Source organism: Penicillium coprophilum, assembly GCF_028826855.1.
Source record: "Penicillium coprophilum strain IBT 35676 chromosome Unknown utg000004l_segment0_segment0, whole genome shotgun sequence".
Lineage (NCBI taxonomy): Eukaryota > Fungi > Ascomycota > Eurotiomycetes > Eurotiales > Aspergillaceae > Penicillium > Penicillium coprophilum.
The window spans coordinates 3,596,051-3,612,042 of NW_026622723.1; the positions used below are offsets into that span (position 1 = coordinate 3,596,051).

Sequence of the window (15,992 nt, forward strand, 5' to 3'; positions counted from 1 at the left end):
GCTCTCCGTGTGTGACATCGATGCGAAGATCAGATGATAGTTGACTGTGACCATCGTCAATTGAGATATCTGCAGCCGGGAACTATATTTGAAGAGTGACATGGGTAGGATGGAAGATGAAGTAAGGAAGCAGGGGAAAATTGTGAAATGAATATTGTATTGCCGTGTCCTACCTCCTAGAGGCAGTTGGGTGTAAAAAAGGGTATAAAAAACCGGTCTAGCCATAAAAACATAACATTCGATCCACAAAATGACTCATTCAGTCATTGTGCCTCGTGAAAGACAAGAAAACGGAAGAAAAGAAGGGAAAAGGTATGTGAGTCAAGAAAAGAAAGAGAATGAAGGGACGTCACACAAGGAAAAAGGAAGAAAAATAACACTATACGGGACAACAAGGCACATGGGAGACCGGCTCTATGGCACTTCTTTGTCGCCTCGTTTCAGGCCACCAGGAACATCGATAGCGTCACGCACCCAATCCATAGCAGCAATCTCATCAAGGGACTTGCGCTTCGTGTTGCGCTTGAGAAGACCTTCCACGCAGTCACGAGCTCCCTCAAGTCCTTTGCCTTTCTCGGGGTCCCATTCCTCGTCTTCGTCGGCATATCTATACCAAGCCCATTCAACACGTGCAATACGATGCGGAGTCCGGGCACGGAGTTTGGCAGGATCTCCGCGAGTGCCAGGGATAACATCAAAGGGTAACCGATTCTCCATGATGGCATAAAGTAAAACGCCTAGCGCCCAAGCGTCAGTAGCGCGGCCATCGTAAGCCTGACCCATCAGAATCTCAGGGGCTGCATAGTCTTCGCTTCCACATCGGGTCTGCAGGAGTGGGCTCTCAGATGGTTCGGGGATACGTCGTGACAGGCCGAGATCGCTGAGGGTGACTACAGCGCGGTCGTAGGTACGCCAGTCTTGCACATTGTCCATAACATGAGCAGGCATGGTAAGCAGAACATCTAGAGAGATGGTCAGTATAATGTGTGCAATATTTTGATAAACCTGACTCACTTTCCAACTTGATGTCCCGATGAACGATGTAATTAGCATGCAAATAACGTACAGCATCCACTAATTCGGCAAAAATACGTCTGATCAATTCTGGGGCCATACGAGGACCTCCTGATGTGGCAAATTCGAACAAATCTCCACCGGGACAATAGTCCAAAACCAACAAAGCACGCTTTGCATCACTGCCAAATGCTTTCAGTTGGACGAGGGACGGATGGTTGACCGACTTCAATATTTCTACTTCGCGCTTGAGTGATACCTCCAGTCGGCCCTCATCAGCGCCTCCAGCGGGTCCATGCTCGATAATTTTGACGGCGACCAGCTTTTGGTTGTTCACAAACCCGTGGAAAGAGCCAGCTCCATCCCCATCCGGCGACAAAGGCATATCGGGGATAGGTTCCACGCGTGCTGCCAGACTGACTTGACTGAATGTGCCTTGGCCTAATGCTCGGACTTTCTGATAAATACGTTCCTGCTCTGTGCGGACCGACCGGACAGAATATATCTCCTGGGGTGTGGAGAGGGGAGCAGGGTGACGGATCACGGGCTCGTTGTCACTATATCCACTGCCACTGCTGCGAGGTGGGCTGGGGGGGACGAACAGTCGGCAATGTGATACCTCGGTGGACAGCGAGATGCTGTTCGCGATGAAGGCCATTGGACTTCGAATCTATGCTCGACGAGGAGGCAATACCAAGCGCGTTACTCCCTGACACCGCAATCGGACGGGGAGGGACAGAGACCCGGCCGGGCGGCGCATAGTCACTCAGACTGCGGTTCCGTGAATGAGAATGCTTTGAAGGTGAGTCGTGACAAGGCCCATTTTTCTCCGATGGATCCTCCCTCTGTCCATCGATGCCAGTGTATGGTTTCGGGCGCGAACGGGACATGACGGGCGGCCCAAGCATCTGCGATGAATCACTCAGACGAATACTAGAACCGTTGCGCGACGCCATCGACGAAGAACGAGACAACGATGGCACATCAGCTCTACGCCACGGCACAGCTCCTCCAATTGGCGATGGCAATGGAGTTATGTCACCCATTGCATTCAATTGCGGCGAGGATATGAAGGATGCCGGGGACAAGGAGCCCGCACTTTGTATAGATAGTGCGAAAAGGGCACGAAGACTCGGGGTCCGACGTGGATAACTTCCGGATAAACTGGTCGAAGCATAAGGGTCGGAGTCTCGCGAACTGGATGGACGAATACTGGGCAGATCGGTGCGAATCTGGAGAGACGGCAGTGGCGATTCGGCATTAAGTATGGAAGGTAGGTGGTCTACCGAAAGAGGCCCGTCATTCTCTTTCTTTGTATGTCCATTGTCGCTTGCATCTTGAAACATTGCTGACATGGTCGATAAACCGAACTCGGTTATATCAAGGTAGAAAAGGTGTTGGGGGGGAGGGGGGATGACTCGGCCGCAAACGGAAGACCGGGAGCGTTGAGTTCTATCCTCCGGGGATGTGGGGGGTCCAAGTCACAAGATATAACAATCAATATAAAATGGTCAAAGATAAGAACCCCAAGGCTCCAGACCTAAATGGCCTTGGCGTGGGAAGACCCGTTAAGGGTCACCTCTCTATGTATATAAAAAAAAAAGATGAAACCACATGCAAGATTAGGGGAAATGAACAAAAGAAAATGAGTGAACGCACTAAAAAGGCAGGGAAAACGCCATGGCTGGGGCGATGCAGCGAGAGGGAAAATAAAAAACCAAAAAAAAAAACCAGAATTGATCGGGGCTAGTCAGCTGACGATCCTAATATGGTTTAGCTTCCCATGTGTCCCCCGCAGGTTTACTTGAGTTTATACTTGCAATTTAATATACGGCAAAATATACCTATGACATACATGATAGTTGATGGTTAATATTCTTCTTAATTCATATCTAAGATATATATGCACTTCACAATATTTGAATCTGTGCAAACTCATCTTCGTTTCTATCTTTTCATACACTGTACAGTGTCGATACCGTAAGCCCCAAGATGTTTGCTCAGAGTGTATCCTCTAGTTCCCAAAAGGGAAGGTGATATGTCTATCATCTGCACTTTTCTGTGGGCCTCTTCAAGTATAGTATCTTGTCCAACCGAAGATCATATCTATACTCCCTACCGCGTACATACGCTGTAAGCTTCCCATTTCCTACATACCTCGGTGTTCAACCCTTGCTCTCGGGCCTTGTCAACCATAATTTGGCGGCTGGGTCCCGAATTGCTTTATCTGCAGTCATGTAGGAGCCAAACGCGTCATGGCTGCCGGTACTCGGTACATATGTAGATACTAATTTTAGCTATCGCGGTGGCTTGTCCCCGAACCCAAAATTGATGCACTATGCGATCCTCCGCCTTGGCATGACTACTGACCGTATGACAACATCCAACACGGCATTCTGTACGATATAATTTATACACAATTTGACTCGACAAATACGAACCGACAAGGCAGGCCATTCTCCATTCCTGAGAGTTGACGTGGCCCCGGTCCATCCCGTTGTGTCTCATTCTTTGGAATCAGCCGCCCGGTCAACGTGCCATACAGCCCCTTCAATTAATTAAACATATGTACGGAGTACATAGTGCCCCCTTGCCATCCCACACCTCTTCCGCCGCAGCCGCAACGGTTCAAGCGAGACTTTGGGCGGGAAATGACTCAGGGTGTTGGGATTGGAGATCTCCTCCACTCTTTCTACCGTCAAGGCCACAGTTAACTACGGAGTACTACGTACATCAGATGCAACTCGGGGGATGGAGCGCTTGAATAATCTCGTCGATCAGAACTCTGTCCAATCTCAGAGCCATATCAATTTGCTGGCTGAATAAAGTGGCTGGGAATGGATCGGCACGTACGAACCCGACCCGTTAACCCCGACTCGGCCAGACCACGGCGGGGCTTCTATATGGTGAACCTTGAGCCTCAGCAAAAATGCTGGAATTTCGATCGAAATTTACACGTGTTATCACCGGCACGACGGAATAAAGAGTTGGCCATTGCGACGTCCTTCTCATTTACCAGGTGAATTTTTGCGAACTCATCAATCATTTTCACACAAAGTGCGTCTCTGGGTCCGACGGGTGCTAACTAGCTTGATAGACGTGTAAACATATACATCTTTCATATCAGTCGAAAATACGGGTTGATCCATTTGAGTCCATTCGAATGAAGCTATTCTCCCCCATATAGTTTGCAAGACTAGACTTGCTCAGACGCTGCGAACCACTTCAAAACTAGCGCAAGTGCCCCCATGAGGGCGTACACATTTTGGTCCACCCAGCATAGCTTACAACCCCATCATAGATATTGATAATGGCTGGGCCTTCCCTGGCATAAAGCGGGGCCTTCTTGCAATAGTGGTACATGAACAGAAAATGTCCGTCTATAGCGCAGAAGTATGGCCAATCTAGCGGTCCACATCCTCTGGCAGGTCGAAACAGTTCACCTCGCTCCCAATCGGGTGTGCCCTGTCGCAACATCATCTAGGGCTGGCTTTAGTCCTGCGCCGCCCGAGGTAGGACGGGAACAGCCTCTTTTGTAACCTAGAATTTCTATTTTCGCAACATGGAAGATGGAAAAAATAGGTGGCACTATCGAGGCAAGTGTTGAATTCAATCTCTCCTTCGGGACGCTGAACGCTGCACTTGGGCACCTGGGCAGTCACACATTGAGGCAATTAAAAGCAAAACCCAAGCTCACGCGGATCTGACAATCGGACGGGCATATTCAAAACAATCGAGCTCTTGTTTCATCTCGATCTTACGAAAATCCCCCGACTGAGTACTCGGGAGGGTGACAGGCCATTTTAACACACGATCTGCTGGCTGTGTGGCTTTGAGTCAGCTGAATCAGACCTTCTTTTTATCCAATATACTATGACATCCCTTCCGAATTTCGACGATCTCCCTCCTGTCGAGGGAATGCCGCAAGGTTGTGCATGGGGCATATTTGACAAAGACGGCAAGAAAGATGTTCTAGGAACACTGAATTTACTCACCCCAGAAGTCGTCAAGGATGCTGTTGCGGAGGTCCGCCAGGGCGTGTCTGTTTCTCTAAAGTGGTATTCCCTTCACTATCTCCAAGACATGATCCTAACACCGCTAGTTGGCCCATTGGAAGCATCAAAATCCCAGGGTTCTTTCGAAAGAGCCTCCGTCACAATGTCATGAAACTGGAGGATCCAGTATCTGGCAGCCACTTCGGGTTTGACGATGAGGTATTCGGCAGCCATTTTGTTTTATATCCACCAGAACTAATTCATTTCAGGTCGAGTTCAATACCCAAGCTAGTAGTCAATGGGATAGTCTCGGTGCGTCTAAGAACTCTAGATTTTGGAAAAAATAAATTGACTCCAAGCCCAGCTCACTTCATGCACCTCCCAACCGGCCTCGCTTACAACAGAGCGAACCCGACAATCGAGGCATTCCAGACCTACAAATCTGCCGAGTGTCTTCCAACACTAGACCGTAAGAGAATTGAACTCTAACTCAAACCCCAACACCGAAAACGGCTAACGCAGAAAACCAGACTGGCAACAACGCGGTTGTGTGACAGGCCGAGGCGTACTGATCGACTTCAAGAGTTACGCGCAGATCCACGGGATAAGCTACGACCAATTCTCCGGTTTCCGCATTGGGGCCAGCGATCTAGAAGCAGTGGCTGCCTGGCAAGGGGTAACCTTCCGAGTAGGGGATATCCTCCTCGTCCGATTCGGCGTAACAGAGTCGCTGGGTCAAATGACTGGCGCTGAGCAGGGCGCTGCGATGAGCAATGCTAATATGTGTGGGCTGGAGGGTAGTAAGGAGATGGCGCGATGGCTCTGGGATCAGCATTTCGCCGCCGTTGCTAGTGATAACATCGCTGTTGAGGCTATGCCACCTGTCATCGATGGTGTTGAGCAACCTACCCATAAGCTTGTGCTGCATCAGTGGTGTCTTAGTTTGTTGGGCATTCCGCTTGGTGAGCTTTGGGATTTTCAAGCGCTAGCTCATGCTTGTAGGGCTAGTAGGCAGTATTCTTTCTTGCTTACTTCGTCCCCGTTGAATTTCCCTGGTGCTGTCGCGAGCCCTCCTAACGCACTGGCCATTCTGTGAACAAGGGGATATGTTGACGTATTGACGGTTTCAATGGACGCCAGCTCGTGAGTTTTAATGCAAATGAGCTTCCCGGTGACTTTCATTTGGAGATATTTGAGACGGATGTTGATAGTATCGTCCTGATAGTATCTGGGGAAAGGGTCGAGTACCCACTTTGGCTCCACCTGAACACATGGCTTGGCTCCTTGTTCTGTGGGCCCTAATATATGTACACGGTTGTAACATTGATAGGTGCATTGATGATTGCATGTATGATTCCATATTCAAACAAGCATGATATCAAAATCAGCTTCCCTTGCAATATCCTGCCACTGTATATCGACGTGCGATCCAGCTTCCGCCCGCCGGTTCCACAGGGCTTGAACGACTTCGCATAATACGTTAATATTCTGGATCCCGCGTCGACTTTTGCCGGCAAAGAATGTTAACATGCGATCTCGCAGATCAGGCCGCTCGCAGTCAGCCGCAATCACGAAACCTGCCCAGTTATACGAATGGCCACCCTTTTCACGCGTGAGTGCATCGACAGACTCAAGCTCGCAGATTGCTTTCTCGACCAGGTCCTGTACGTCGCTCAATCTTGCGCCACGCAAGGTACGGCGGAAGTATACGATTATCGCATAGTAAAATGAGGTGAGAGCATGCTGGACGACGATCGAACCCGGGGCGTCTGGGTTGCACGGGGATGGAAAGTTCAAGTAAAGCTGGAGTTCGAGTCGGTCTAGTTCATCAATAGGTAGCTGTGTCTTGGACTCAACAAGTGCGGTGACTCGAGCGAGGAATTGGACCAGTGATGTTGTAACTCCATGAGATTGTTCTAGGTAGTGGTGGGAATTGGAGGGGCCATTGAGGAGCGTCATGAGCCGTTTTGGCACAGTAAGACTGCATAGTGACGAAAGAGCCAAGTAACTTTGGATCATTCTAGCAGCTGTCGGATTTTGAATCCAGTCACCATAGACTTCGTTCTCTAGGAGGCCAAGACATCCAGCCACGTGTGCTCTCCATCGGCTGCGGCGACCCGACATAGCTTCAGCAGTGATGCAGGCGAGGACTGCAGCTAATGTGGGTTCATCTAGGCATCTATCCCGCTGCAGGCTTCCTCGCAAATGATGCAGAGCCAGCTGGTCATGGTGAACGGCGATGGAGTGGTACCGCGAATCGTGGCGAAGGTGGGAGAGACTGAAGGCGGAAGAGGCACAAATGGCGTGGAAAATTGAGAGATGAATGTTTGACTCTGTTGACGGGGCTTCGAGGCCTTTCAGGGCTAGAGGTAAGAATACTGTCCGGCAGGGATTGTCCGGGGTGTCGATTAGGAGCATGTTTCCACTGAGGAAAACAACCCAATAGTGGATTAACTCTATTTCTGCTCTTGGAAGAGTCAATGGACTCATGGAATCCCAGAGGATAGTCCCATCGCTGTGAATGTTTGATACAGGTCTGCCGTAGTCACTTGGTTCTGAGATCCTATTTTGTGGAGTTTCGTGGTGAATGGCATGGACAATTGTGTTGATGGGGATTTCATCAACCCGAATATTAGGCTCTGATAATGCTGTGCATGATTCCTGGTAGATTTCAAATGGGGACGGTGCGGCAGCAGGCGACGACCTATCCCATGTTGGTCTGGGCGAAAGCAGACCATATCTGTCGCCAACTGGTGAATTAATCAATTCCGACGATGTAGGATGTGTATCTTGTGCATGCTGCCTTGGAAATGCATCTTCCGGTTTGAGTAGACCACTGCCTATATCTTGAGTCTTAGGACTTGAAAAAATGGAGAACACCGAGAATGGTCCTCGTTGTTTGGCACAGCTTTCCCCCGAACATCCATCTAACTCAGCCAGTAGTGCCGTCACAGCGGCAGATGACAGCCCATGGCCCACGTTTGGTGCTGGTGATCGCAATGTGCGTCGATAAGAGCGCCCTCCGGGAATTGGAGACCATCCTAGGCGCAAATCATACCCCTTGCATACCCAGCCATTCCGCCGGCACCGCCGACAGTGAGGGTGTTCCTCATCGCACTTTACTCGACGATCTCGACAAGTCCAACATCCAGTGAAAGTCTTCGTGCGTGGTTGGGTCACTTTTGTATTATCTGACGATATATCTGGCATTGCCAAGGATCTGAAGAAGTGTGAAAGGCCTGGCGCGGGTGACCAAAATTATTCCCCATTTGCCCCGTCGGCAGTAGCCGGTCCCTAATCGACGCCACATGAACGCCTAAGTTGGCTGGCAAATATCTTGAAAATGTACCAGAGACAACTCGGTGTCCTTGCGCTAGCAAATGAACATGTGTTTGAGTATATTTCCCTGGGAAGAGAAAAATTTTACCTCCAGGGTGTCTGATACGCAAGGTGACCAAATGTTCCATATATATATATCAAAGCGATAACATTTTCCAACAGTTCGTATCATCTTCTTACTAGCTTCAATGAAATCGAAAAGCTTGAACTGAAGTTTTTTTATTGGTTTACAATGATACCGGAGGACCTCCCACATATATATTACTACAGCGTATAGAGCTTTCGCCTAGATGAATCCTGGCTTTGAACTATAGTCCTCCCTAGCATACCGATCCTCGTTAGTCAAGTAGCAAAGCTTCATACTCGGACTTGGTGAACGAGTGGCTCTACTGCCTTGTTTATCAATATGTCCTGTCAGCTCTTCCTATTGACCACATGGCGTTGCGCTATATCACTCGGAGATCCGGGTATGTTGTATAAAGCACGGCAGTTGTCATAGCCCAACTTTTCGCATACCCCGCGATAACTTGAATATTTTTCCAAAAGTGATACCAGCAGTGAATGCAATGCAGAGACTGTCGTAATATTCTTACTCCGAGCAAATGGAGCAAACATCTCACCCTCGCCCTGGACAAGGCCGTGGTTTCCGGACGAGAACCGACAGCATGTTTCCGCTAATTCATACACCTGGGAGATTCGTAGGGGGCAAGATTTCCCTTCACAATAGCCATAAGCGAGAGGATCGCATGTAATTTGAAAATTTCGGACCGGAAGCAATGTGACGGGGTTAGGCAAACACAGGTGTTTGGGGTACCGTCCACGAAAAATTTGGCCGAACAACCTCGCATTTTCTGGTGGCATTAGGTCCGAACCTCAAGCCCACCCAATGAATGTTGTTGCAGCCAAAATGTCAGTAGGAGTGTGAAGCTCGCTCATTATAATGGGTCAAGGATGTATGAGAAATTGTCTATTGGAAGTCACTAGCAGCATTAAAATACGTTACTGACAGACACTTGTAAGCGCCGTAGCCAATTAATCGCAGGTATGCAAGAGACTTTTCTATGTACACAGAAGAAATACAAAGTACAAACCCAGTTGCACATCCCGTTCCCAACCCACGCATAAATGCGAAACATGATGCTTGAAGCGCCGGAGTGAAGAGACCCACAGGGGGAATAAAAAAATAGTTGTAATACATCGCAGATGGAAAGACAAAGCGAGGCGGCTAATCGTCAACCGCCAATGTCGTTAAAGGGTGGCGTGGAGGGAGGGTATGGAAAATCGGATAACCAAGAAGCGGAGAAGGATAAAATTGCCATACTAGCAATCTAGAAGAAAGCCTTTCGTGTCACCTGTAGAGTCACAGTTAGCAAAGTCACAGAGCATATCACAACAATATACATACAGCCCAGGCACCAGCAATGGAAGCCACAATGCCGCCGGAGATCATCATGGGCTTGAGTCCGCGTGTGCTCTTGAAGACCATGCCGCTCAATGCGCCGGCCACGATGCTGTTAGATGCATCGTGCTTGCCTCGCACGACTCCGAGGCCGGAGTTGATTCCGTTGTAGACCATAGCCACAACACCAGCCGAGTTTCCGAGGAAGGGACCGCGACGGGTAACCGAGTTGAGTACAGCATTGAGACGAATTTTCGGCGCTGCCGTAGCTGGTGTCTTTTTCAATCCTTCTGCAAGTCCCCATGCACCTCCAGTAGCGAGTGCAACGAGGTAGGTAGTTCCGGTACCATAACAAAGGTCATCTGACCATCCTCGAGATGGCAGCACTGATCGGGAGCCGGGGAGGTTATCAAGAGCGGAGTCATCAAGAGAGAGGTAGTCGAGGGTATCCTGGTTCAGACCAGCCAGGGGATGGAGGCGAGAGGGATCGGGAATAGCGACCTCGGAGAGGAAGGATGTAGCATCTTGCGCGCTTGAAGGGTCGAAGGCTTCGGGCCCTTGGTTTTGCTTGCGGCCGCTGAGGGAGTCCCAGATCGACATTGTGAAAAGAGGTGTGATAAGATAGAGGATAGGAGATAATATTACAAAGACCCAAGTAGAAGGCACGGGCGGATGACTGGAAAAGAAGTTGATGACCCTGTGTTCCCAGCTCCACTGGCATCGGAACAGCAAAAACTTCGGTCCCGTGACTTCCGGCGATCCAACGGAGAAGAGTTTGGCCGAAGGATATGCGCTTTACCCGATACGGAATCCCACTTTTATCACTTGGCGCCTGAGGCATCGCGGGGAGCATAAAAATTAATCGTTCGGGGAGGTCTTTCGCGCAGACCGTTTCCAAGACATCGAGGCTTGTATAATTGGGAGCTATGACGGTTGATGATTTACGTCAGGTGCAACGTGTTGTATCAACCGAAATGGAAGACCTTGCGCAGAATGTGCAACTGTTCTCGGAGAAAACTCTCCGAGATATCGCCAAAGGGCCATTAGTGAAATTCACACTGACATGCCAAGAGACTGAGTAAGTGATGTACATGTTTGAATATTTAATAACCAAATTTGTTCTAATATTTCTAAAGAAACGTGAACCGGGTATGGCAGTCGTTGGTTCACACGCTATCGACAGCATCTATCTCGCCACCTCATTCTGCAGAGGCATGCAACGCTGCCTCTGCTTTTATTGATGCGGCCACAAAGTCACAATGTGAAGCGACTAAGCAATTGATTTTCTCACAAGAAGCGTGGCTGTCAATATTCAACATTTGTTTGACTCGATATGAAGACGCCAAACCGAAGCCAGTTAAAAAGCTTCTCGCCTCAATCATTGCCATCCTAGCCAAAAATCACGAAGGAGAGACAAGAGCAGCTCTCCAGACTGCAGTTATTAATGCTATAGCTCCTAGCATTGTGCTTGGGGAGCCTCAATCACGACTTAAGGGGTCCCTAGTGTTTCTCGAGACATTCATTAGAAAGGATGCTCTGTTACCCAGCGAGTTTATCCCCTTGATTCGCCAGTGGCTCTTGAAGAACACAGATAGATGGCCGACTCTCTTCGCCAATGATCATGAGACTCTGTCCCTAGGCGAACCAGGTCTCGCTTTTGACATTGCATCTGGAAGCCTGTCCGATGAATTAGCAGCAAGGATCTTTGTCCTGGGGCTCTTGATCCAAACCAACAACAGAACCATGGCTGTAGCTGCTGGCAACTTGCTGGCAATGTTGATCCAGAAGATGAAGGCTGAAACTTCGCCAGAAAAGCTGTCAGCGATGTGGGTAATTCCAGCAAGACGCACGGCATTACAAAACATAGAAACGCTGGAAGACGTATCTAATAGGCTCCTGCAGCCTCTGTTCACCATTGACCCCAATGGCTTCAAGATCTTCCTTGAAACCCTCCCAGTCAAGAGCCTTCTCAAAGGTGATATGACTGATGCGCCTGAGGCAGAGTATATGGTTCTTTTCGCTGCTCTGCAGATCGGCAAGAAAATAAACTTGGTTCATGAAGATTGTGAGTCGCCCTGTGACTCTGGATTTATTGATGTTTGCTGATATGCGCAGATATCTTCAACTTTGGCAAATCAAAAATCGACGAAAATGAGGTGTTGATCATGAAAAGCGACGTTATTGGCAACTTTCTCCTGCACCGCGAGCCCAATATCCGTATTGCGGCTCTCTCGCTGTTGATCACGGCATTCTCCACGGTCAAGCCATTTACGGTGGGGGCAACGAAGGCTATCCTTCGAGGACTACCCTCCATGCATGCGGAATCTGACGCACATACCCGAGGAGAGGTCCTGAGTCTGACACGCAAATTCTTTGTCCGCCTTAGGGGTGGCATTGTCAAAGATGAAGATGTTGCCGAAAAGACAGAGAAAACACTCCTCAAGTCAGCTCAAGGCCAGGTCAGAAACGAAACTGAAACTACAGAGTTCCTTAAAGCATACCTTAAGCTATTAGGTAATGACTTGCGTCTGGCTGCCTCATATCCTCGCCACATCACCGCTCTGAAAGCTCTGAAGCTCCTGTTAGACTCCGGTCTTGATCCCCGGATAGAGGTTAAACTTCAAAAATCAGAGATGGAGAACCTTTGGAAAGTTCAGGTTGAAGTGTTTGATGCTCACCTACTCCGATTGTTGATTGATCTCCTACTAGATCCATTCGAGGAAGTTCGTCAAACATCGCTTTCGATCTTGAGTTTGTGTCCTCGGGAGATTCTGCTCAACGGATTGCAAAACAAGACAAACCAGGAGTCAACTGCAGGCATGCGGCTGACAGATGCAATCACCCGAGCGGAAAGCCTTGCCAGTAACACGAGCAGGGCCGATCATGCTGATACTGTTGCTCGTCTATACCACATCATATTTTGCGCAGCCCTACCAGCAAACTCCGGTAGACCGGCTTCTGATTGGTGGACAACTAAGGCATCAGTTGTTGACACTATTTTGAAAAAGCTTGAGGAACGTCTTCTGGATTCAAAGACCCTTTTTAACTCCGTCATGCGTGAGGCGCCACTTCATGGTTATACGTCCGGTCTTAGGTATGTTGTGCTGGCCCGTACTTGAGATAATACCGCTGATTGCAATTCCAGGTATATTGTCCTCATGCCAAGCTTCCATTCCCTGATATCTGACGGGTCGGGATCCGCTGCTTGGCGGTCTATCCATGACCGTATTGTTGCAATTTGCGATAAGATCTGGCTCGAGGCAAAGCCTTTGCTGTGTATTGACTCGCCCGAAGGTCATTCGGACGAGCCTACCGAGGATCTGGATGTGGGACCCAAGGATGCCCTTTCTTATTCTTGGAGATCTCTTCGCGAAGCAAGTCTTTTGCTCCATGCCACTCTGATAAACACCAGTTATGGACCAAGTGGCGACCAGGGTCTCAATTTGACGGATTTTGCAAACATTGGAGGTGTGAGCTTCACACAGCTGGCCGAACTCCGCCATAGAGGTGCATTTTCCAATGTGTCACAGACATTCGCCACGTGCTGTCAAAGATGCAGCTCTTCGAAAGATCCATCAATTCGAGAACTTCCCAGGAGCTGGTACCAGGAAGCTAAGTCCACTATCTTTGACTCTGCGTCTCAACTCACCCGTCGGTCCGCTGGCTTGCCTGCATTGGTGACAGGTATTGTTGGCTCAGATCCCGGAACTCCATTTTTTAGCGAGGCCATTAATGAACTCCACGAGATCTCATCCCTTCCCGTGGAGTACGACAAAGAAAGACAGTACTTAGAACTGCCCCAGGTTCATGCGATGAATTGCCTGAAAGACATTTTCACCAACGCAAAGCTTGCACCACATACCGAGCCATTCATCATGAAAGCACTGACACTGTCCGCCGAACGTCTAGGGTCGCCAATCTGGGCCCTTCGCAACTCAGGACTGATGCTCTTCCGTGCCCTACTCACAAAAATGTGTCGTGTAATTCCAGGCGCCGGACCTGGGTTTGGAGGAGATTCTGGCTCAGAGCCAGGATCCCGGATCACATTCCCCAAGTACCCTGGTCTGCTTGAATTGCTCTCTGGCCTTCTTACAACGACGCAGGGTGAAGCGGCCGAGGGCACTGAAATCATCACTGAGCGGGTGTTCCCTGCGCTAGAACTCGTTGGTGACAAAGTCCCCACCTTGGATGATCCTACCGATGAGATTCTACGCGGACTGGTTATTGGGCACCTGAGTAGCCCGGTTTGGGGTGTTAGAGAGCACGCAGCTCGTGTATATGCGTCGTTGCTCACTCGACAACATATCCCGGAAGATTTATTCACTCTTGTTAAACTTCCCTTAAAGGTTACCGAGAATTATGTTCATGGCGTTGCCTTGTGTGTGCGATATGCTCTTCGTCGATACTCATTCACCACCGACGATTTCTGGACATGTGAGTACATTTAACAGCCCACAATAATACTCAAGCTAATTTTTTTTGCAGCAAACCTCGATTTACTTTTTGCGACGTTGCGCACTGTATTAGAAGTCCTGTTCCGTGTTGGAAAATCGCCGACTGTGGCAGGGGAGCTTGTTGAAATTCTCAATGGCACCCTGGAGCGGGCGATCCAGGCACAGAGCGAAAGTGAGTGGACATCTATCTGAGGAAATAAAGCCATGAACTTAAACTTACCAATCTATAGACCAAGTTATTTCTTTCATCAACGAGATGTTCGAGGTTCACGACGTCGATGCGATGTTGACATTTGCTTTCGACTCTTCTAAAGCAGGATGGAACCTTTCAAGCACTGTCCGAGCATCTGCCCTCCTTAGAAGAGCCCTTGCTTGGTGTACAACATTGAAAATGCTGATTTCTCAGCAGTGGGAGCAACTCCCAGCATTCTTCAATGGAGTATCGCAATTCGACGCAGATGTCGCTCGTTGGATTTTGGAGCAGCTCCACGCGTCAATTAGCGAAGACGAAAGATACAGATGGCCATTGGCTAACTTGTATTCGTCTGTGATCTTGGGAGATAGTGTACCAGATGTGAAGACAATGGCCGCGTCCAATTTGGCATCTATCATGGAGAACTCGATATCTTCACAGTTCGATTCTGTGTTAAGCATGGATCTTCCATGGGATGCTATCACAAATAACTTCCGCCCAGAAACACATATTACCACCTGGAACCGAGAGGCAACGGACGCCGAGCTCCGACTTCGAGGCTGTCTACTGGTCATCCGGCGGTCTGTTGATCAGTCAGCTGCGTCTTCATTTGAAGGCGATCTCCGCAACTGGACTATCAAGCTTCGCTCTGCCTTGAGCGAGGAGACGGTAAGTCTTGTGGCATTTGTTCTGTGATCGAGTTATGGAGCTAATTTATTTCAATGCCTAGGAGTTCACAACCCGTTTTGCTGCAGCTACCTCTGTTGCTAGCTTTTCACGGGCTCTTAGATCACCCGGAGCGCAGCCATGCGTGGATGCAGTGTTGTTAGATGTCTATCTGGTCCTCTATGACATGCTTAATGATGACGATGACGAAATTCGTGATGTCGCTGCATCAGCTGCTTCCTGGATTTTGTCACACTCAACCGTCTCACCTGACGCAGATGTGACTCTGGCGCCTCTCAATGCAAGTGCGCTGCTTGCCAATTTCATCATTGATAACTATTCAGATTCCGCACTCCTAGGGCAACGAGTTCTTCGATATTTGACGGGCCAAGAGCCCCGGATCAGTGGATCTGACGAACGCAGTCACTTGGTTGCCGTGTCTGACCAGATTGCCGACTATCGCCAAGAAAGCACTGTCCTCTTCGTTGAGGAAAAACAGAATCTGTTTATTGATGATGTGCGGGAGGTTGAGGTTTGGTCGCGAGCTCTGGTACGGTTGACTCGCTCGACGTACAATAAGCTCTCCTTGGATGAAACTTCCGTCTGGGCCTATGACGGATTAACACATCTCTGTTCTCTAGTTGGTTCTGGGAAAGAGCCAGATGGACTTCTTGGTTGGGTCTCAAAGCCCGAGATCTTCAATCTAGGTCTCCGTGTCATTCTTATCTCTTCTGCTCTCAGTTCACAAGTCTTCCAGGGAGAGGATTTGCGGGTGCAACCAGATGCCTTCCGTGCATCTCTCGAATCCTTCTTAAGTGCAGGCAAATTGTCGTCAATCCATGAGGATTGGTTATCGAGAATCCAAGCTGGATTGGCAATCTGAGATGAAATGTCAATCGAAAATGAACAGATCACTACATTAGATAGAATAT

The 15,992-nt window shown here is 49.1% G+C and overlaps 5 protein-coding genes across 5 annotated transcripts; 2 read left to right on the forward strand and 3 right to left on the reverse strand.

The window, feature by feature from the left end:
• Positions 1–414: 414 nt before the first annotated feature.
• On the reverse strand, positions 415–2,369 carry N7500_005812 (putative protein kinase; the record flags this gene model as incomplete). The annotated part of the gene is made up of 2 exons (XM_056676956.1): positions 415–607; positions 1,582–2,369. 2 exons carry the CDS (start codon positions 2,367–2,369, stop codon positions 415–417), a joined length of 981 nt encoding a protein of 326 aa, XP_056531956.1.
• Positions 2,370–4,887: 2,518 nt separating this feature from the next.
• N7500_005813 (uncharacterized protein) lies at positions 4,888–6,105 on the forward strand (the record flags this gene model as incomplete). Its single annotated transcript, XM_056676957.1, has 5 exons — positions 4,888–5,072; positions 5,117–5,228; positions 5,279–5,321; positions 5,374–5,478; positions 5,540–6,105. 5 exons carry the CDS (start codon positions 4,888–4,890, stop codon positions 6,103–6,105), a joined length of 1,011 nt encoding a protein of 336 aa, XP_056531957.1.
• A 266-nt stretch (positions 6,106–6,371) lies between these two features.
• Positions 6,372–8,219, reverse strand: N7500_005814 (Zn(II)2Cys6 transcription factor; the record flags this gene model as incomplete). Its single annotated transcript, XM_056676958.1, has 1 exon — positions 6,372–8,219. The coding sequence occupies one exon, from the start codon at positions 8,217–8,219 to the stop codon at positions 6,372–6,374; it is 1,848 nt and encodes a 615-aa protein (XP_056531958.1).
• A 1,457-nt stretch (positions 8,220–9,676) lies between these two features.
• On the reverse strand, positions 9,677–10,347 carry N7500_005815 (protein transporter TIM23; the record flags this gene model as incomplete). The annotated part of the gene is made up of 2 exons (XM_056676959.1): positions 9,677–9,700; positions 9,754–10,347. 2 exons carry the CDS (start codon positions 10,345–10,347, stop codon positions 9,677–9,679), a joined length of 618 nt encoding a protein of 205 aa, XP_056531959.1.
• A 374-nt stretch (positions 10,348–10,721) lies between these two features.
• Positions 10,722–15,943, forward strand: N7500_005816 (Armadillo-like helical; the record flags this gene model as incomplete). The annotated part of the gene is made up of 7 exons (XM_056676960.1): positions 10,722–10,825; positions 10,884–11,812; positions 11,863–12,841; positions 12,893–14,181; positions 14,233–14,373; positions 14,432–15,063; positions 15,125–15,943. 7 exons carry the CDS (start codon positions 10,722–10,724, stop codon positions 15,941–15,943), a joined length of 4,893 nt encoding a protein of 1,630 aa, XP_056531960.1.
• Between the last annotated feature and the right edge of the window lie 49 nt (positions 15,944–15,992).